The sequence below is a fragment of the Aplysia californica genome, unplaced genomic scaffold (genome assembly GCF_000002075.1).
Source record: "Aplysia californica isolate F4 #8 unplaced genomic scaffold, AplCal3.0 scaffold00055, whole genome shotgun sequence".
NCBI classification, from domain to species: domain Eukaryota; kingdom Metazoa; phylum Mollusca; class Gastropoda; order Aplysiida; family Aplysiidae; genus Aplysia; species Aplysia californica.
Genome location: NW_004797325.1, coordinates 2,022,910 through 2,042,590, shown reverse-complemented (window position 1 = coordinate 2,042,590; position 19,681 = coordinate 2,022,910). Strand labels below are relative to the sequence as shown.

Sequence of the window (19,681 nt, the reverse complement as noted above, 5' to 3'; positions counted from 1 at the left end):
GGGGGGACGAGGAAACAGTGAAGAGGGAGTCCGCGATGACCAACAACAGGAAGGCAGATATTGTAGGCGGAAGAAAAGTACACGCACGGAGATGACTGTTGCTTGAATCCATCTTATAAAGTTAGCGACAGTGTTACAGGAGGTTCAGTTTGAGATGAGGGCCGTGTGGAGAATGACGTAAATGTGAATCGCCTTTTGGAAAGAGAAAGAGACAGAGAGAGAAAAACTACCCAACAAGGATGCAAAAATTAAGGCTGAAGCGCGACGTCAAGTATTCAGCCCTTGAGATATTGTCCAGGTTTAGATTTAGACCTTCGGAGTTTCTCGCGCAGGGGTTTCAGAAGCATCCAATTTGGTCCGTGTGCATTTTTAGAGCATTTCACAATTCACAACCTATATAATACGATTACTGTTAAATTCAACACAGCGGTGACAGAAAGACGATAATGCTGATTCGTAGGAATTCCATCCTCGGTATCCGTTAACGCCGTTGGCCCTACAGAGAAGCAAAGTACTAGCTACACAGTTATCTTTTACTTTTGTATATTATCAACATATCCGGACAGCAGCAAGTCAGATAAGCCTGGGATAGAAATATGACCACATTTACTTATCAGTAATGATTGCAATTCATGATTATAAAAGACTGTGCATCTTAAATTAAAGACCCAGACTCAGTCTATTTGTCTTGGTATAATCTTAAGCTGAAATAAAAAAGACTGAAAGTGATCGATAAAGTTGACCATAATTAGTAGATCTAGGCCCAAGGAGCTTACTTTAAATTTCCTTGGTCGAAGCACGAATTAAAAAATGGGAGGTAACTTTTCCTGACTTGTGAATTTTCTCGATTACTGTTTTGACCGGAAACTGGGTCAAAGCACTGCGCACAGGGGGGACTTCGTGAGGTCACTAACTACGTCACGAAGGAATTTCCCGAGATCATCCGAAAATAGTAGGCGGTGTTGACAGGGAAGTGATTCACCGAACGTGCCCTCAGAGCAAAGATGGCGGAGAGACAGCGAGCTGTGCTCACAGAGCTTGTTCAACAAGAAGGAAACAATGAATGCGCCGACTGCGGAGAGAAAAGTGAGTTTTCCTCTTTAGCTTTTCTTTATTTTTCCGTATTTTCTTAATTTCAAGTACATTGTAGGGTTCAATTTCTCTTATTTTGTGTCTGTCTCCCCAATGAGGGAAGTAGACTCAAGTGGTCCGGGGATGAGGACTTTATTAAATATTTTTTTCCTCTTTCACACTTATTATGGCACTTGTGTGTCATGCCGAAAGCGATCGATACGGTTTTGTTCACATGGAATTTCTGCGATGAGCAATTATGTTTTCATGTCAGCTTGTTGATGTGTAGGGTGGAAGGTGATGGGAAGTTACAAGTAGAGTATTAGTAATAAGTTATAATGTCATGACCATGAGTGCTGGGTTTGGAAGGACTTCTGTAACGAGCGACCACCCCACCAACATACTCTAAAAAGAATGGACGTAACCATACCCCTTACAGGGGGCTCTCATAGCCTAGAGGTTCAGGTTTTGGCCTCTCTTTCAAAGGTCCCGGGTTCGAATCCGGGTAGTGACCGAAAAATTTTCTTCTCTAAATTTGTCTCCTTTCACATCCTTTCCTGCTCTCTTGCAATGTTCTGTCGTCTGCTTTCGTCTCCTCTTTCTGCCCCCACTCCCTCATCTCCTTTGACCCCCTCCTCTGGGCTCTGGGCTCCTGATTCTTTCTACAGCCTTTCTACTGCTACTGCTTGGCTTTTTCTTACTGCTGTCTTTCAGCCACACCCCTGATCTTCTGGTAGGAAAGATCTACTCTGTCCTAGCCTTCTCAGACAAGGGCGAAAAATCTCGAAGGGCAAGTTGCGCACGTTAAAGAATAAGATCCCTTGGTGGTCTAAAATCGATAAGAGTAGGCTTCGGCCGCCACCTGGGCAAAATTCAAAATTTCCTACCAACTGAAAAAGTTTAATGTGTCCCTCGCGCTCATTCATGACTTTATGCAGTTCCGAGCACCATAAAACACACAAAAACAAAAACAATACCCCTAGATCTTCTCCTAACTCCCAAGTCCAAACCAACCTAATCATAACCCTCTATTTATTTCATAGTGGTCGCCAGGGGCGGTTTGTTAACTGGGCAAGACCGGCGGTGCCGGTCAAAGTTTTGTCAGCTGGACTGTTGACAAGAGATATTGCTGATGATGATTTTCATTCAGTTTTAAGTAAATCCGAAAAAACATGTATCAATATTCAAAAAGCACCCTGCCGATTTGAAGGCGTTCAAATAGACAAGTGGGATTCACTACTGTATTGTCGCGACAGAGCCTCATTCCGTCACCTTTGTTTATCGCACCGGCTCGTAACTTTAAATCGTCTCCCGTCAAACCGTCACGTCGCAGAACTTCGTACGAGGACAAACGAACACGGCGGATGGACAAATCCATCTACTGCCCTGTGACTACAAAGAAGGAATATAAACATCACTAGATTGCCAAGTTGGCCTCCGTGTTGCTTACAAAATCGGTAATGAGACTGTCTTGAGTCTTGAGCAGCACAGACAAATGAAATGTTTCATCAGCAGTACATGTGCTTATCATTCAGCCTTTCTCTAACTATCATCAAAACATTTATTGTCAGCATGGCACTAATCTTTTTTGTTATTTGAATTTTTAGCCACCTTTGGTTCCTGTTTGGTGACTATTCATCGCTTTCTCCCCACTAATAACGTACCTGGCCCATATGAGTCTAGCCGGCGAAGAGAGGAATCGTCTAGTGAAGATATATAAGGAGAATTATAATGAGGAGCGATAGGCTCTCGGCTGTCTGTCTGGGCCGAAAACAAAGGGCCGACCCCCTCCCTTCTCTCCCCTTATCCACCGTCACCTCAGCTAGACACCAAGTTCTATAATTAGCATTTGACACACTTCACCACTTTGTTACAACAGTGTTCTGAGAACTGAGAAGTGTGATGAAGAACGTTTAATTACATAATGATGGAAAACTGTTGTGTGCTAGCTTTGTCCAGCTTTTTATAGTATCTGATCTTAGATTTAATCTGCATGGGACAGCGTCATTGGTACAATATCAATTGACAGTACTGTTCTTATTACATATTTACAGGTCGAGTGCACGTCGATATTGTGTATGGGTGTGTAGAAAGTAAAAGTACTGGAGGCTATGACCAGCAGTTTATTGTGCTTCTCACTTTCAGTTTGTTTTCTAGCATAGACTCTAGTAGTGTTTCATTTCCTATGCCGTTCAAGTCAGTTTCTATTAACTCAGTAACTTCCATCATACTTTAATCATAATATTGTTTCTTGACACTACCATATTTCAGCTCTTTCACATTATATTAAAATGTTTACAGTGGTGTGTGTGAGTGGGGGAGGGGTGGGGATGGCGAAAGTAGGGGTATAAAATGAGGAGAGAGAGAGAGAGAGAGAGAGAGAGAGAGAGAGAGAGAGAGAGAGAGAGAGAGAGAGAGAGAGAGAGAGAGAGAGAGAGAGAGAGAGAGAGAGAGAGAGTGTGTGTGTGTGTGTGTGTGTGTGTGTGTGTGTGTGTGTGTGTGTGTGTGTGTGTGTGTGTGTTGTGAAGGAAGGGGGAAGAAAGCGTCTATGTGAATGATGGCCGGTCAGTTCTATAAACCACGAACCGCCACTGGTGGTCGCTCTTTATGGAATTCCTCACCTGGTTTTGATAGTAATGTTAGCTTGATGTTCTGAACGTTCTTTTAGGGTACCGTAAAAGACACGTAAATGATTGTGAAGGTTGTGATAAAACTTGAGACTAGGGAACCCATATATAGTGGAGCCCCTTTGGCTTTGGCTCTCTCTCAATAATGGCAAAGACGGTCGTGGAGGTTTATAATTAGTTATAATTATAGATCTCTAGATAATTAAACTTTGTTTGCAAGATGAAAATTGAAAATGTGTGAGGGCGAGGGAAACAAAAGATAGAATGCACACTGAACTTTAGATGACAGAAAAGATCTACAGATCTAGCAAGTTTAAATGTTCTGATCTAGCTAATATTGTCTGCTACATATAATATATATTTGTATTTAAAAATTCCTGCAGTAAATCTCAACCACGTTAAACAATATAATATGTGTCACGACGCTGTGAAACCAGGTGCTCGTCCATTTTTTGGTCATGTTGAGTTATTGGTATCTTCTGAAAGCTGATTTATTTGCCTTGCTTCCAATGAAATAAATATCCATCTTGAATAGAACTCAAGATATTTGCGATTGACGGAAGTGGGGTTGCCTGGTTTCAATAGTGAAATTATTGAGAAAATGGCCGTTAAAGTTTGGTAACTCCAATAGCTAAAGAGTCCTTGAAAACAGAAAAATGACATATTTTGTGCCTTTAATCAATGTTTTTCCTTAAAATTCGCATGGAAATGTGTTTTTATATATGGGCATGAAAGATTTTGAGGCAAAAACAAAAATTTTAAACTGGCGGGAAAATGCCTGTTGCTCAGATTTCTGTATTTTGACAAGCGCCTGATGATTTCGCCACGTTGCCTCTCATATCAATTGTTACAACAGCCTACATGCTTGTTTGTATCATGAATGCTGTGTCCTGGTTTTTACTAAACGGTCAGTGTAAGTCATAGCTTACTTACTACCTCTGGGTTTTATTGGTGTCAAATTTCTTCTTATAATTTCAAGTTAATGATTTCTCACTTTTTTGTTTTACATCTCGGGGTAAGGCAGTAAGAAAGCATACTTGGGTTCCTGTGTGCTCCAGGCTCTTTGGATGAGGCAAACCAGTACAGCGGCTAGTGAACAATGAAAAGAATCCTTGTGCCATCTGTAAATAGGAGAAAGTTTGTGATCAATTTGATATATATGACGTGAATGATAAAATACTGCGCAGAGTAGTGTAATGGCTGCCTGGAGCCTGGAAGAGAAGGGACAGTGTGTGTCATAGGGATGCAGAATAGGTGAAAATGTAATTCTGTCAGTAGTAGCCTACTGGGATATTGTGCCTTGCTTTGCTATAACCTGAGCTGAGTTGCACTTTTGCCTCCCCTCTCAAGCAGATTGCTTAGTTTTATGGCTGTGTCAGGCTGTGTAGTACAGTTCCCCTGAGCATTATAAACGTTTGTCTTTCCAAATGATCTGGTTGGAAAGAGACGTCATCACACATCCTTTTTACTTCTTTAACCTTTTCTTTGTGCTGCGTATGTGTGTCTGAGGCCTATAATTTCTCTCTCTCTCTCTCTCTCTCTCTCTCTCTCTCTCTCTCTCTCTCTCTCTTTCATTCTCATTCTTTCTTCCCTCACCCTCTCCCTCTCTCTCTCTCTCGATTTCCCACAGTTACTGGATCTGTTGGTTTTTTCACCATGTTTCCAGCTTTCTTTCTTTTTCTTTCTCCTTCTCTTTTCATATCAGTGATCTTTAACTACAGCGGAAAAGCCTTTTGAGTGTGTGCCCTATCTGCACAAGTCTGCAGTGCAGCATGGGTCTGTACTGCTTGTAGGTCACAGGGGAGATAGCTCTCTTACTGGGTTGGACCGTCTTGACATATATCGGTCAAGAGCTGGAGTATCATTCCCATCTGTGTTGGTGGCTTTCAGCATGCTGGTAGTTGCAACACGGGTGTGTGTGTGTGTGTGAGTGAGTGTGTGTGTTTGTGTGTGTGTGTGTGTGTTTTTGTGTGTGTGTGTGTGTGTGTGTGTTTATGTGTTTGTGTGTGTGTGTGTGTGTGTGTGTGTTTGAGTTATATTTGGAGGTTGATTCAGAGATTGGATTAGACAATCTGATCTTTTATCACCTGGATGGGGTGGTGATTACTTGGGACAGAGTAATTGACACAGAAAAATGACTCTTGAAGTTGTCGGAGTGGATGTAGATGGCTGATAACTGCTGTTTATAGATAAAATTGGACTGAGACTGCCCTTTAAAGTGCTAAATTGTTATCAGCCGTTATGTTTACTTTGTTTATGTATGAAAATAAGGTCATTAACTTTGTCTCTTTGTCATTTTTATGAAGTGGGTCAGGGTGGACACAGACAGTTTCTAAGAGGGAGACTGGATATTTGTTAAAATTGATTCTGATAAAGATGTGCCATTTTCTAATCCTTTTTAAGATCCCCCCATCCCCCAAGATATACTTGACTGAACATTCAACTCTTATATTTGTATTTATTTCTATTCTCTCTTTGTGGAATGTTTTTTTGTGCTATATTCTTTCATATAATCCTTTTTTTTGTTTTCTTTTACATCTTTTTTTACATGTGATTTTTGTTTGATCTGTTTTGCTTTTTTTTTTTTTTTGGGGGGGGGGGGGTTCTAAGTTCCTTTCATCTTTTGTTGTAGCAGCACATTTCTACACTCCCTTTCATCCTGTTGTGTCTCTCACCTCTGGTGTACATGATCTCTATATTATTGTCTGCCCCTTCTTTTCAACGTTACTATACATCCACTCCGTTTCTGAATAATGTTTATTGTTGTGTTGACAAGTTGTGAGTATTTCATATGTGGATGATTGGCAGGTGCTCTCGTGTAGTTTGCTCCTTCTTTCCTGTCAAACATCTGTTGTCATTATCTCTCCTTTTTTGTTTGTTACTCTCTTGTTTACCTAACTTACCTTATCTTCAACGCTTAAATAACCCAAGTGTGTTGTTAGTAGTTGGTGGTAAAACTCTTACTTAACGAATATCTCATGGATTGGTCTTTTCTGACAACATGGTTGTTCTCCCCTCAGACCCAGACTGGGCCTCATGCACCATTGGAGTGTTCCTGTGCAAGGACTGTGCGGGGGTGCACCGTGCCCTAGGCTCCTCCCAGAGCCGCATCAAGTCCATTAAACTGGACAACTGGGACAAGGATCAGGTGCAGGTATGTGACTCACGCAGATGGTGCACTCACAGACACGCTCACACTGACACGCTCAGGTGCACATTTTCATGAATGAGCTAAATTCTTTTGTCCCTCACACAGACACACAAATAATTTGTGCATTCATACAGACACGCTCATGCGCTCATTCTCATGAATACTCTAAATTATTTTGCCCCCACACAGATGCAAAAATATATTTTTTTCACACTCACACAGACACAGACTGGATTGCACGGATTCTTACTGAGAGACTCAGACAGTCATGCTTGTGGACACATGCTCGCACGTGTGCACACACACACACACTCACACACACACACACACACACACACACACACACACACACACACACACACACACACACACACACTCACACATACACGCATGCATGCACTGGACACCCTGTCTGTGTGACACATTCTTGCATTAACTCCTAAAGACTCACAGTCCCACACACACACACACACACACACACACACACACACACACACACACACACACACACACACACACACACACACACACACACACACACACACACACACATTATACAGGCACACACTCACTCAGACAAAATACATTCGTACAGCATCTGGCTGTCTTCTGGTGTTTTGATTTTTTTTCTCTTCTTGTTGCTATAGTAACTGCATTTGTTTTTGTTGTGGTGGTCGTAGTTTTCTTGGCAGAAATGGATGTGTGGCAAGACGTTCACATTTTTGTTTGCAAGGGTGATTTTATAGCAGTGTGTTTCGGACTGCTTCACCCAATGTTTTATGTTATATCAATATGCTGGTCCTACGCCCTGTCTTGACTTGTTGTGGGACCAGTGCAACTACTGTCAGTCTATTGTCTTTCTATCTGTGCTGCTCACTAGATGATTGTTTATTCTCCTGCAAGGTGATGGAGATGATCGGCAATGTCAAGGCCAGGGATACTTATGAGCTTTGTGTCCCAGAGTTTTACAGCAAGCCCTGCCCTGGAACTGTTGAGTGAGTATTTGGCGAGGTGGCTCTCCAGTTTGTTCACCTGCTGTTTTCTAGCACAAAGGGAATGTTTGTGCTTTTTTTTTTTTCATGAGGAGGGAGGGGGAATTAGATGTCATCATTTGTAGATATGGGGGGGGGGGGGGGCGGTCGGAAAAGAAAATGTTGCTGGAAGATACTACATTTGGGGAAAGGGGAGTACTGATGGATATTAGCGTATTTTTTTTTCTTACAGTTTGTGGCTTTGATACTGGTGCAAGGCTAGTGTTGTATCAGAAATGTCAGTTCACTGCCCCTTGCTTGACAGTAAAGATACTGTCCCAGAATCTAATCCAGACTGAGACAGCTATTATGTGCAAACTCTTAATACTGTTGCCTTGTGATGGCTATAGTACTAGGGTGTTGATAGTCATGTGTTTCCTTTTGTTATCAAACCTTGTGCTGTTACTCTTCTAAGTGTGTGTACCCATGTCTGTCGGCTCCCTTACTTTCCACTGAGCGGGTGGTTGTAGGGCACCACTGGTAGGTCCTACTCCTTTTCTTTCCCTCTATTGTTTCAGGTGCTCTGGTGTAGTTTGCTCCTTCTTTCCTGTCAAACATCTGTTGTCATTATCTCTCCTTTTTTGTTTGTTACTCTCTTGTTTACCTAACTTACCTTATCTTCAACGCTTAAATAACCCAAGTGTGTTGTTAGTAGTTGGTGGTAAAACTCTTACTTAACGAATATCTCATGGATTGGTCTTTTCTGACAACATGGTTGTTCTCCCCTCAGACCCAGACTGGGCCTCATGCACCATTGGAGTGTTCCTGTGCAAGGACTGTGCGGGGGTGCACCGTGCCCTAGGCTCCTCCCAGAGCCGCATCAAGTCCATTAAACTGGACAACTGGGACAAGGATCAGGTGCAGGTATGTGACTCACGCAGATGGTGCACTCACAGACACGCTCACACTGACACGCTCAGGTGCACATTTTCATGAATGAGCTAAATTCTTTTGTCCCTCACACAGACACACAAATAATTTGTGCATTCATACAGACACGCTCATGCGCTCATTCTCATGAATACTCTAAATTATTTTGCCCCCACACAGATGCAAAAATATATTTTTTTCACACTCACACAGACACAGACTGGATTGCACGGATTCTTACTGAGAGACTCAGACAGTCATGCTTGTGGACACATGCTCGCACGTGTGCACACACACACACACTCACACACACACACACACACACACACACACACACACACACACACACACACACACACACACACACTCACACATACACGCACGCATGCACTGGACACCCTGTCTGTGTGACACATTCTTGCATTAACTCCTAAAGACTCACAGTCCCACACACACACACACACACACACACACACACACACACACACACACACACACACACACACACACACACACACACACACACACACACACACACACATTTTATACAGGCACACACTCACTCAGACAAAATACATTCGTACAGCATCTGGCTGTCTTCTGGTGTTTTGATTTTTTTTCTCTTCTTGTTGCTATAGTAACTGCATTTGTTTTTGTTGTGGTGGTCGTAGTTTTCTTGGCAGAAATGGATGTGTGGCAAGACGTTCACATTTTTGTTTGCAAGGGTGATTTTATAGCAGTGTGTTTCGGACTGCTTCACCCAATGTTTTATGTTATATCAATATGCTGGTCCTACGCCCTGTCTTGACTTGTTGTGGGACCAGTGCAACTACTGTCAGTCTATTGTCTTTCTATCTGTGCTGCTCACTAGATGATTGTTTATTCTCCTGCAAGGTGATGGAGATGATCGGCAATGTCAAGGCCAGGGATACTTATGAGCTTTGTGTCCCAGAGTTTTACAGCAAGCCCTTCCCTGGAACTGTTGAGTGAGTATTTGGCGAGGTGGCTCTCCAGTTTGTTCACCTGCTGTTTTCTAGCACAAAGGGAATGTTTGTGCTTTTTTTTTTTTCATGAGGAGGGAGGGGGAATTAGATGTCATCATTTGTAGATATGGGGAGGGGGGGGGGGGGCGGTCGGAAAAGAAAATGTTGCTGGAAGATACTACATTTGGGGAAAGGGGAGTACTGATGGATATTAGCGTATTTTTTTTTCTTACAGTTTGTGGCTTTGATACTGGTGCAAGGCTAGTGTTGTATCAGAAATGTCAGTTCACTGCCCCTTGCTTGACAGTAAAGATACTGTCCCAGAATCTAATCCAGACTGAGACAGCTATTATGTGCAAACTCTTAATACTGTTGCCTTGTGATGGCTATAGTACTAGGGTGTTGATAGTCATGTGTTTCCTTTTGTTATCAAACCTTGTGCTGTTACTCTTCTAAGTGTGTGTACCCATGTCTGTCGGCTCCCTTACTTTCCACTGAGCGGGTGGTTGTAGGGCACCACTGGTAGGTCCTACTCCTTTTCTTTCCCTCTATTGTTTCTGTCTGTCTGTCTTTCATTCACCCAGCACTAAATTGCCATTATTGTGTTGATGCGCTTCTTTTTCCGCAAACATACAAAACCTTCTGCCGCATTGTCTCCTCCTCGCCTTTACCCCCCCCCCGCCCACTTCTGAAGATGGTTTGAGAGCATCGCTGGCAGATCATACTTCTTTACTTTTCCCCTCTTGTTTCTGTCTGCTGTCATACTTTTTTCCAGCACTAAATGACCATTGTTGCTCAAAAAATAAAATAAAAACAAACAATCTAAACCCCTCCTTCCCCCACCAAGGCATGGCTACTGTCTGAAGTTGTCTTTAGGCCATTCCCAAAAGGGGGATATTAACTTGTTCTTAGGCACAGAATTGTAAATGGGCTGATTTATCAATGTCATGCTCTAACTGTGCCAGAACAAAATGGGGGAACTGCTGCTTTTTCTTTCCTCATCCTTACTATGGTCATTTTTCCTCTACTTCTTTTGTATGTTTGTCACTCTCTCGTGAACGCTATTTCCAGGATGCCTTGATAGTCGAAGCAGACTTTGTGCTGTTGAGACTTTAGAGGTAAGCAGAGTAAGCCTGATTCCCCTTTTGGACTTCCCTTTTGACATCCACGTCTTGGTGCTCATATGACCTTATGCAGTAGTGAGTGACGTAAAACCTTATTAATACTAAAACTAAACCCCTCCATCCTACAGCGTGTTAAGAAAAGAGTGGATACTGGCCAAGTACCAGCGTCTGGAGTTCTCAGACCCGGACAACCAGAGCAGCTATAACTGCGCCACCAAGCAGGGCCTCTTGTGGAAGCTGGGCCGAGACAGGAAGCAGTTTGCTCAGAGAAAGTTTGTCTTGTCACGGGCGGAGAACAAACTGTACTATTACGTCAATGAGGAGAACGGCAAGGTACATGGGGAGAGATGTCACTGGTGATGTGGGAATCGTTGTTGTTGTTGTGGTTGTTCCCATTTTGCTGTTGATAAGGTTGATTTTATAATTGTGTTTGTTCCAGCAGTTGTTATTATGGTTGTGTAAATTTGTTTTTTGTTTGTTTTGTTTTTTTGCTGTTCTTATTGTTTCTGTAACTGCTGTTTTTGTTATTGTTTTTTTCTTTACTGTATATGTTAGAGTGGTTTTCATTGCTATCATTATTGCTGCAGGTGTCACCGTGGTATCATTTGTATTTTTTGTAATGATGTTTTGCCTTTCATCTACCTCCTTGGTGTAGGTTTGGCAGGGTGGGCTGCTCTTGGTCCAGTCTTTCCCCTACTCTCAATGCTGTGTTGTGTCATGTCACAACTGTGACTGATACAGTAATTAATTGTGTGCTTCTCTTGGCTTCTTACGAATAAACAAAGATACCCATTTCGAAAGGGGGGGGTATAAACATGTTCTTTATGCACAGTAGATTTGTAAATGAGCTGATTTATCAATGTCACACTCATACTGTGCCGGAACAACATGGGGGAACTGCTGCTTTTCCTTTCCTCATCTTTACTATCGTCATTTTTCCTCTACTTCTTTTGTATGTTTGTCACTCTCTTGTGAACTGCTATTTCTGAGGTGCCTTGATAGCTGAAGCAGAGTTTGTGCTGCTGAGACTATAGAGGTAAGCAGAGTAAGCCAGATTCCCTGTTTGGACTTCTCTGTTGACATCCACCCTTTGGGGCTCACGTGGCTTTATGCTGTTGCGAACGCCGTAAAACCTTACTAAAACTTTTTTAAAAAGGTACCCATGACTAAACAGTAGTGAGTGGGTGGTTGATGGGTGCTCTGGTGTGGTTTGCTCCTTCTTTCCTTTCAAACATCTATTGTCCTAATCTCTCCTCCTTTTTTTGTGTTGGTTGATCTCTAGTAATACTGGTAATATTCGGCTCTTTTATGACCTTATTCTATTGCAAGTGCCGTAAAACTCTTACCACAACTAAATAAAAGTTAGTGATGTTTGTTGACCTTGAGTTACCAAAGTATGAAGGTTTCGTTTTGTGATCTGAGATGGTTTGAGAGTGCCACTAACATGTCTTACATCATTTTTATCCCTCTGTTATTTCTGTCTGTCTTGTTTTTCACCTCACTGAATGGCAGTTATCTTTTCAGTTTGCTTTTCTTTTACTTTAAGAAAAGAAAAGTCGAAACAATTTTGTGATAAAAGTTACCATTGTATAAATTTTATCTTACAATCGGGGGCTGCTGTTGTTTGAGAAGATTCACATTGAGACCTTAGGTAGTTTCATACAGGTGTATTATTCATGGTATGAGCAGCACTTATATGATATAAATGATTCATGCTGTATTTTTTTTTTCAGAACAAACAACCCAAAGCAGAAGCTGATCTTGATTTTGTGAATGCAGTGTTTGTCCCGGAGAAGATTGGGAACCCGTACGGTCTGCAGATCACGTACTTTAAGAATGGCTCCACCCGCAACCTCTTTGTGTATTCAGAAAGCTCTAAGGTAAGAATCAGAAGAGCAGTAGAGAGTAGAAAGACATCAGAGTGATATATGTCACGACGCGGTGGAATCAGGCGCTTGTCAATTTTGGGGCAGGTAGAGATATTAGTGTCATCTTGAAGCTTTTTCTTTGTCTTGCTTTCGATAAAAAAAGATCCATTTATCGTGAATACAGGTCGAGATATTAGCTATTGAAGAAGGTGGGGGCCGCCTGGTCTCAGAGGTAATATTAGCGAGAAAATGGCCACCAAAGTTTAGTATTTCCTTAGCTTGAGAGTCCGTGGAAACAGCAAATTTACATTTTGTATGCCTTTATTTGACGTTTTTCAGTACAATCCACACAGAAATGTGTTTTTTAATAGACATGAACGGTGTGAACCCAAAAACAAAAATTCAATAAAAATTATCAAACCTGCGCAAAAAGGTCAGTTTCTCCTCTTTCATTATTTTGACGAGTGCCTGATTCCACCACGATGCCTCACATATGGTATTGGTACAGAAAACTAAGTGAATGCTGGAAAAGTTTATTAATGTTGAATTCTATCTAGTGATTCAGACCTGTAAGTGTTCTAGCAATTGCTGGAATTCTGGCAATTTTGATGCTAACCAACTTTTTTCTGCCTTACTCGGATGTTTTCTACCAAATATCTCGTTCCGGCCACAATTTTCGCTGGGAGTTTTCAGTTTTGTCATTTCTGGAAACAGGAATATGAACTAGCAAAAGGACAACACTTTCCCAGCCTCCAGTTGCATTTTCCAAATATGTTAAAAAACAGAGATGTAGGCTATGCATCATGTGAGCAGTTATCGGGTACTTGAAATGCTCGTTTATGGAGATTCCAGAGTGCTGTGTATTGTGTGAGGAAGACCTACGACCTTTGCTGTTATTTTAGCTGCTCTGTCTTGGTTTGGCTTTTGTTTTGGCAGGCAAAGTTTTTTGATTGGATTTTTATTGTTACTTTATGGCTGTGTAGTTTTATCTCTTTAAAGATTTTTTGTTCTTCGATCTGAGTCTGAGACAATGCTGGAAAACATTGGTTATTGTCATGATAAGCTCAGTGACAGTGAGGCCAGTGTGGAAAACTAATTTAAGTGGATATGCTCAACAAACTGGAGACCTTCTGTCGGACTATATTTAGAACATCACACAGCCTGTCATGGTGTCTTGTCAGTATTGCTGCCAGAGGCATCTCAGGCATTGGAGAAAATCACCCTCTCCTATGTCCTCTTCTTCTGGAACTAAAATAAAAGGGTAAGGCTTCGTCACCATGTCACACAGCTGTGGTGCCTGTAAATATCAATGTCATGCACTTAAGATTCTATTTTGATCTATTATTTTACTTTTCACTGCTGAAAATGGCCTCAGATGGCATTATTAATACTTCATTGTTCAAAATATTGAAGGGGGAGCATGCCCAGCGACACCTTACTTTTCTGTTTTTCTTGCCTTCGACTTTCCGTAGCTCCATCTGACTTTCAGGCAATTTTTTGGAGGGCGGCTTACAGGTCTGATGGTTATAAGTTTACTACAACGAATCTCCCAGACTTTTAAAGTCACACTTTTGATGTTGTGATAGTCTAGAAGTGTCAGTATAGGAAAATGTAGAGCATGTGTGAGGTGTGTGTTTGCAAGTGTGTTTATGTGCACTTAGATGAAAGATGTTAATTGTCTGTGTTCGAATGTGTTTCCTCATACGTTTTTTTTTTTGTTTACTCAGGATATTGTTGACTGGTACATGTGTATACGGGCGGCCAAGTGGGAGAGAAGGAGAATTGCATTCCCGGACAGAGATCTGGTACAGGTGAGAGATGTTTGTGTTTGACATTGGTAGAGCCTGTCTTCTCGGTTTGCAGGATGTTTGTTCTAGGCAGACACTCATACACCAGTCTTTTTCTTCTTTCTATCTAAAATTTCTGTCTGATTCGAGGATGCCTGTAGTAGGTTCCCTTTTTTATTATCCTTCTGTTTCTGTTTGTCTGTGTGTCTAACTTATCCCAAATCTTTTTAGTTGTTTTTGTATCAGTATTCTTGTTCTTTAATTTTCCATAACTCAAACTGACAAACGTTTTGTATAAAAATTTGCTTGCTCTTCACACCGCGTGGCTATCATTCCAGTGTGCTTTTATGTCACTCAAGAAGAATGAAAAAGTTTTGTGGTTGACCAAAAGGATGAAGATGAGGTTTAGAACCCAGGTGCTGAGAGATGCAGGTTGGGAAGAGCCAGAGTTTGATTTGTCAGCCTGTGAAGTAGGAGTGTCCTCCAGTATCCTGCCCTGTGGACTAGTGTCTTGTGGGGTTTTTGATGATGTGTGCTTGTCCCTCTTCCTTGGCGTGGATAGAGGACACTCCTAATAGAGCCTTCTTCTTTTCTTTCTCTCAATCGTTATTGTCTGTCTTTCTTGCTTTTTCCCAGCACAAAATGTTGTTGCTTGGCTTCTTTTTACTCGTACAAATTCTTCTTTTGCTTCTATCAGGAGGGTACTCTGGTGACTATTGGAAGTGAGAAAGTTTTCATGTAATGTATGTTGTGTGTTCGGCAGCTGGCAGAGGATCTGACCAAAGACTTCCTGTTGGAGGGTTGGCTTCACAAGATGGGCCCCAAGAACGAGCCATTCCGCCGTCGCTGGTTCACCCTGGACCGCAGGAAGCTCATGTACTTTGAGGAACAGCTGGTGAGTGGAGGGTCCAAGGGCTCTTGTGTGTTCGTGTGAGGGAGGAAGGGAGATTCAATTGAGGTGTTCTATTCACTACTCCTTCTTTTCAATAGTAGGATGATATCCACCGTCCTCTCCAATTCTTCAATTTAGTTCTCTTCAGTTGTAGAGTGCTACCTCCTCTCAAATGTTCAGATCTTGAATGCTTCAGTTCCGCTCCACACCCCTCTGAGTGCTATCTCCCTGCCCACTTGTGTTCAGTCAGAGAGTGGTCTTGCATTCCCATGGGTTAAGTTGCTCACTGTTGGTGGTTGGTAGAACCCCTGGTGTGGTTTGCTCCTTCTTTTCTTTCAAATACTTATCGTCTTTATCTCTCCTCCTTTTTTAATGTTTTTTTACTCTCTTGTAACACCTCTAAGCTTCTGCACTTATGTAGCCTAACACTAATTGTGTTGCAAGTGCCATAAAACACTTGCTAAAATTTTTTTAAAAAGCTTTTCAATGCAGTCTTAACCCCACTCTGTTTCCTCCCCTCTGTGCACCCATCAGAACGCGTTTGCCAAGGGCGAGGTGTTCATCGGCCACAAGGATGCTGGCTACTCTGTCAGCACCGGGGAGGAGGAGGGCAACCGGGGCTCCAACAGTCAGACGAGCGGCAGCAGCTACTGCTTCACCCTGCACACGCCTGACCGGGACTTTGTGATGCGCGCCGAGACGCAGGAGGACATGGAGAAGTGGGTGCTGGCGCTGCAGCGTGTGGTGGAGATGCCGCTCACTCCACAGGACAGCAAGTGTGAGTCGTCCCTCCGCCTGTCATGCGTACTGGCTGTATCTATGTCTGAAAGTCTTGTTGTTCAACATCTTTTAAAAAAAACCCAAATCATTCCTTCTCCTCTTTTTTTTAAAGAATTTTTTCTCTGCTCCTTCTCCTCCTCTTAAAAAAAAAAATTCTTTTCTCATTTCGCCCTTTTCCAAATTTCTCCCCCTCCTCCCTCTACTATTTTCATTTCTCCTTTTGCCCTCTGTCTGTCCTTTTCTTGTGATCTCCACTACATCTTGGGGGAGTGGGTGGTTGGCGGGTGCTGTGGTGTGGGGTTTGCTCCTTTTTTCCTTTCAAACCTTTGTTGTCCTTACATCTCTCCTTTTTTTTGTTTTTAAAAATAATTTTTACTCTCATGTAAAACCTCTTATTTTTGGCTCTTATTTGAACTACTTTTGTTTCAAGTGCTGTAAAACTCTTACTAGAGCAAAAATAAAACAACAGGGAGGGGATGCTGTGTGACCTGTCAACAGGTCTGAGGGAATGTTTTGCTTAGGTGTGTTAGCTAAACATTAAGTGGTTTTTTTTGAAAGAGCGTTTTCATCATTTGCTATAAGCTTTGTCTGTGTGTAAATGTCATGCTAGAATGTTGTCTTCATGCTTCACTCACGCATGAGCTCAGTATAACTTTCATTTCCTTCCTGCAGTGGCAGCATTGCTGGTTCCTAAGAAATCCTCCAACTCTTTCCGGCTCATCAAACGGTAGACAGAAGAGACGAACGTTGTTTTTTTCCATGGTGCTGAGCTACTCAAGACCCCCTGGACCCCACGGACCCCTGGACAAAGACGACGCTTTGTGGAAGGGACCAGCATTTACCCCAAGTTCCCTGAAGACTCTGCGTTGAAACAAAGTGCAGTGACCTACGACCTTCCCACCGAGCACGCCAATCAAGAGCAACAGTTTTGTTGCCATGTTTCAGGACGTGTTAGAGAATGGATGAATGAACCCCAGCCTCCCCTCTCTCTCTCTCTCTCTCTCTCTCTCTCTCTCTCTCTCTCTCTCTCTCTCTGTTTCTCTCTGTTTCTCTCTCTCTCCCTCTCCCCCTCTCTCTCTCTCTCTCTCTTGGCTGCACTTTGTTCTGTTAAGAGTTCTCATTGTTGGCAGCGACCTGAGGGTTGACACTTTTTTTCTGTCCAGACACAAGGGTTAATGCTTACCGCTGTGGTGATAGGAGGGTTAATGTTTGCTTCTGCCGTGACCGAAGTGTTTATGCTTGCTTCTGGCTTGGCATGAGAGTTAACACTCGCCTCTGCCCCGACTGGAAGCTTCCTACTCGCTTCGTTCCATCTTGTGGACCACTCCCCCCTGGACCAGTTGTTTTGGTTAGTGATGTTGTCATAATTATTTCCTCTGTATACACGTCTGATGGCACTATGGTTTGTTTTGTTGGTGAAATGTATTTTATTCTTTGTACAAAGATGTATAAATATGATAATGTCCTACTCGAACCATGTATCCGCCAAATTAGGCCAGACACTTCTTTTGTCTGAATATGATTTTATAATAAGTAAAAAAAAAACGGAAAAAAAACCACTACACAAAATTTTGAGCCCTGATTACATTGTTTTCACCCTAATTAGTGTGTGACATAATTTGGCGGATACGAGGTTGGAGTAAGACACTGATGTTTTATATGTATATTATATAATAATAATATATATGTATGTATACTATGTTGGATCGTTGTGCAATTGGTCTTTGTGTATCTCTCAGTGGTGCTGGAGGGGGAGGATGTGGGCTGCCTTGTGCCTGTGTGGCACTGCGAGGCTGGTGTTGGTGCGTTAAGAGGGGCTTGAAATATAAAGGTGTCTTGTTTTGTACATAATGTGTCTCACACTTTATGTCTCAGCTGGTGAGGGGGCTCCCATTGTTTAAGATTCGCTGAATTGTCAATTCTTCCATAAAAAATTTTTTTTTTAATGTGTGTGTGTAATGAGAATCATTCTCTTCCTCCCCGCACCTGCTGTTACTGTGAGATTACTACGCAAATAGACCACTTGAGATTTTTACTAAGGGAATCCTCATATATGTAACTTGCAATCTGTATTTTAAAATTTTTATATATGTGTGTAATCAGAATGATTCTTTATTTGACACTTTGAAAAAAGCGGAGTGTCAAGCTTTGAAAAATGGTCCTGCGCTCAAAATATCGAGAGGGTTTCTGGGGTGGGTGGGTGTGGGGGGGATATTACAACTGCAAGGATGTTTTGAGGAGTTTTATTACTGTTAAATTTTCCTGGAGTTTTAACTATGGACTTTGCTCACTCACAAGGCGATTGTGCAATCATGTGTGTCTGATGTCTGTGCATATTTGCTCATTAGAGGATTGTGCGTGCATGGGTGCATGTGTGTGTGTGTGTGCGTGTTCATGTATCTACCAGGAGAAAGCATGGTCATGTATGCATGTGTGCATATGTGTGCAGGTGTCTATTTGTGTTTTTTTTTACCTAAGTTTTGTATTTGTCTGCACCTTATTAATTCTGTAAAAGTTGTAGAGACAGTTATAGTTATAGTTATTGCTATTGTTCTTGTTGGTCAACCATCAGACAGAAGTGACTGAAGAATGTGTTGTGTCTCTATAGTGGGCTCTTTAAAACATCATGCTCTTTCAGATTGGGGGGGGGGGGCAGGATGAATGCTGTGTGGGTGCGTGTGTGGGTGTGTGGGTGTTGGGAGGTTAATTGATAGGTTTCCTTATCTGTATTATATCATTTTGTTATGTTGAAAGACAGTCTCAGTCTGTGCTTACATTTACAATCAGCTTCTGCTCCCTGCCAATATTGTTAATTTTACTCTTGGACTCCCAGCTCAGTCCGATGTGTTCAGCTCCGTTTCTTTGTTCAGGACAATATTTTTTTGCTTTTTCTGTCATTTTGAGTTTTTGTGTACATTTGTAAGTTTTTATACTTGTCTGATATTTTACTTTGCGTTTTGTTCTTCTTAAGATGTCACTTGAGTGAAAGAGTGTAAGTCTATGCAATTGCCTGTTTTGTTGTCATATGGAATTCTTTTATCATTATTGTTATACTTTGTCACATTTAAACGTTTTGTCTCTTCAGATTGATGCTGGGCTTTGCTGGTGAAGTTGTAATTTTCATAATGTAAACACATAACTTACAAGTTGATTTGTTCCAAGAACACAATTTAGAATCAGCGCACAACTTTCTTTGACTCTTATTGTGTTGCCTTAGAGTAGTATGCATGTGTTCCCCTGCTCAGTCCATTGGTCTGATTCTTTTAATCAGTGTTTTGTGTAACGGGTTTTCATTCCGATCCCTCGTCGTCAGTTATTATGATGACTTGTTTAAGCTGATGGCTTGTTTATTCTGTGACCCGGTTTTGATAATTTTGTATGGTTCATGGTAAGCGAAAATATAATGTGAAACTCCCCCCCACAAGCTTAAAATTTTAGGGAAAGGTATGAAAGTGCTTTTCCAACCTTAAGTGATATTTTCTCATGAATGTAAGGAG

The 19,681-nt window shown here is 41.9% G+C and overlaps 1 protein-coding gene across 2 annotated transcripts; it reads left to right on the top strand.

The window, feature by feature from the left end:
• Positions 1–716: 716 nt before the first annotated feature.
• Positions 717–17,740, top strand: LOC101846948 (arf-GAP with dual PH domain-containing protein 1). Of its 2 annotated transcripts, XM_005092947.3 has the most exons (9): positions 717–1,086; positions 6,719–6,852; positions 7,753–7,844; positions 10,986–11,190; positions 12,591–12,737; positions 14,453–14,536; positions 15,276–15,407; positions 15,939–16,182; positions 16,857–17,740. In XM_005092947.3, the coding sequence occupies exons 1-9, from the start codon at positions 1,005–1,007 to the stop codon at positions 16,913–16,915; spliced, it is 1,179 nt and encodes a 392-aa protein (XP_005093004.1). In that variant the 5' UTR covers positions 717–1,004; the 3' UTR covers positions 16,916–17,740. The 2 variants fall into 2 exon arrangements, with proteins under 2 accessions (XP_005093004.1, XP_005093005.1); XM_005092948.3 differs by lacking the exons at positions 717–1,086; positions 6,719–6,852; positions 7,753–7,844 and adding exons at positions 8,497–8,744; positions 9,645–9,736.
• The last annotated feature ends 1,941 nt before the right edge of the window (positions 17,741–19,681 follow it).

Excerpts from the sequence above, each read along its gene's own strand:
- LOC101846948 (XM_005092947.3), top strand. The coding sequence starts at position 1,005 with ATGGCGGAGAGACAGCGAGCTGTGCTCACAGAGCTTGTTCAACAAGAA. Across the intron at positions 12,738-14,452 it reads TGTATTCAGAAAGCTCTAAG|GATATTGTTGACTGGTACAT; the intron begins GTAAGAATCAGA and ends TTGTTTACTCAG. Across the intron at positions 15,408-15,938 it reads TGTACTTTGAGGAACAGCTG|AACGCGTTTGCCAAGGGCGA; the intron begins GTGAGTGGAGGG and ends TGCACCCATCAG.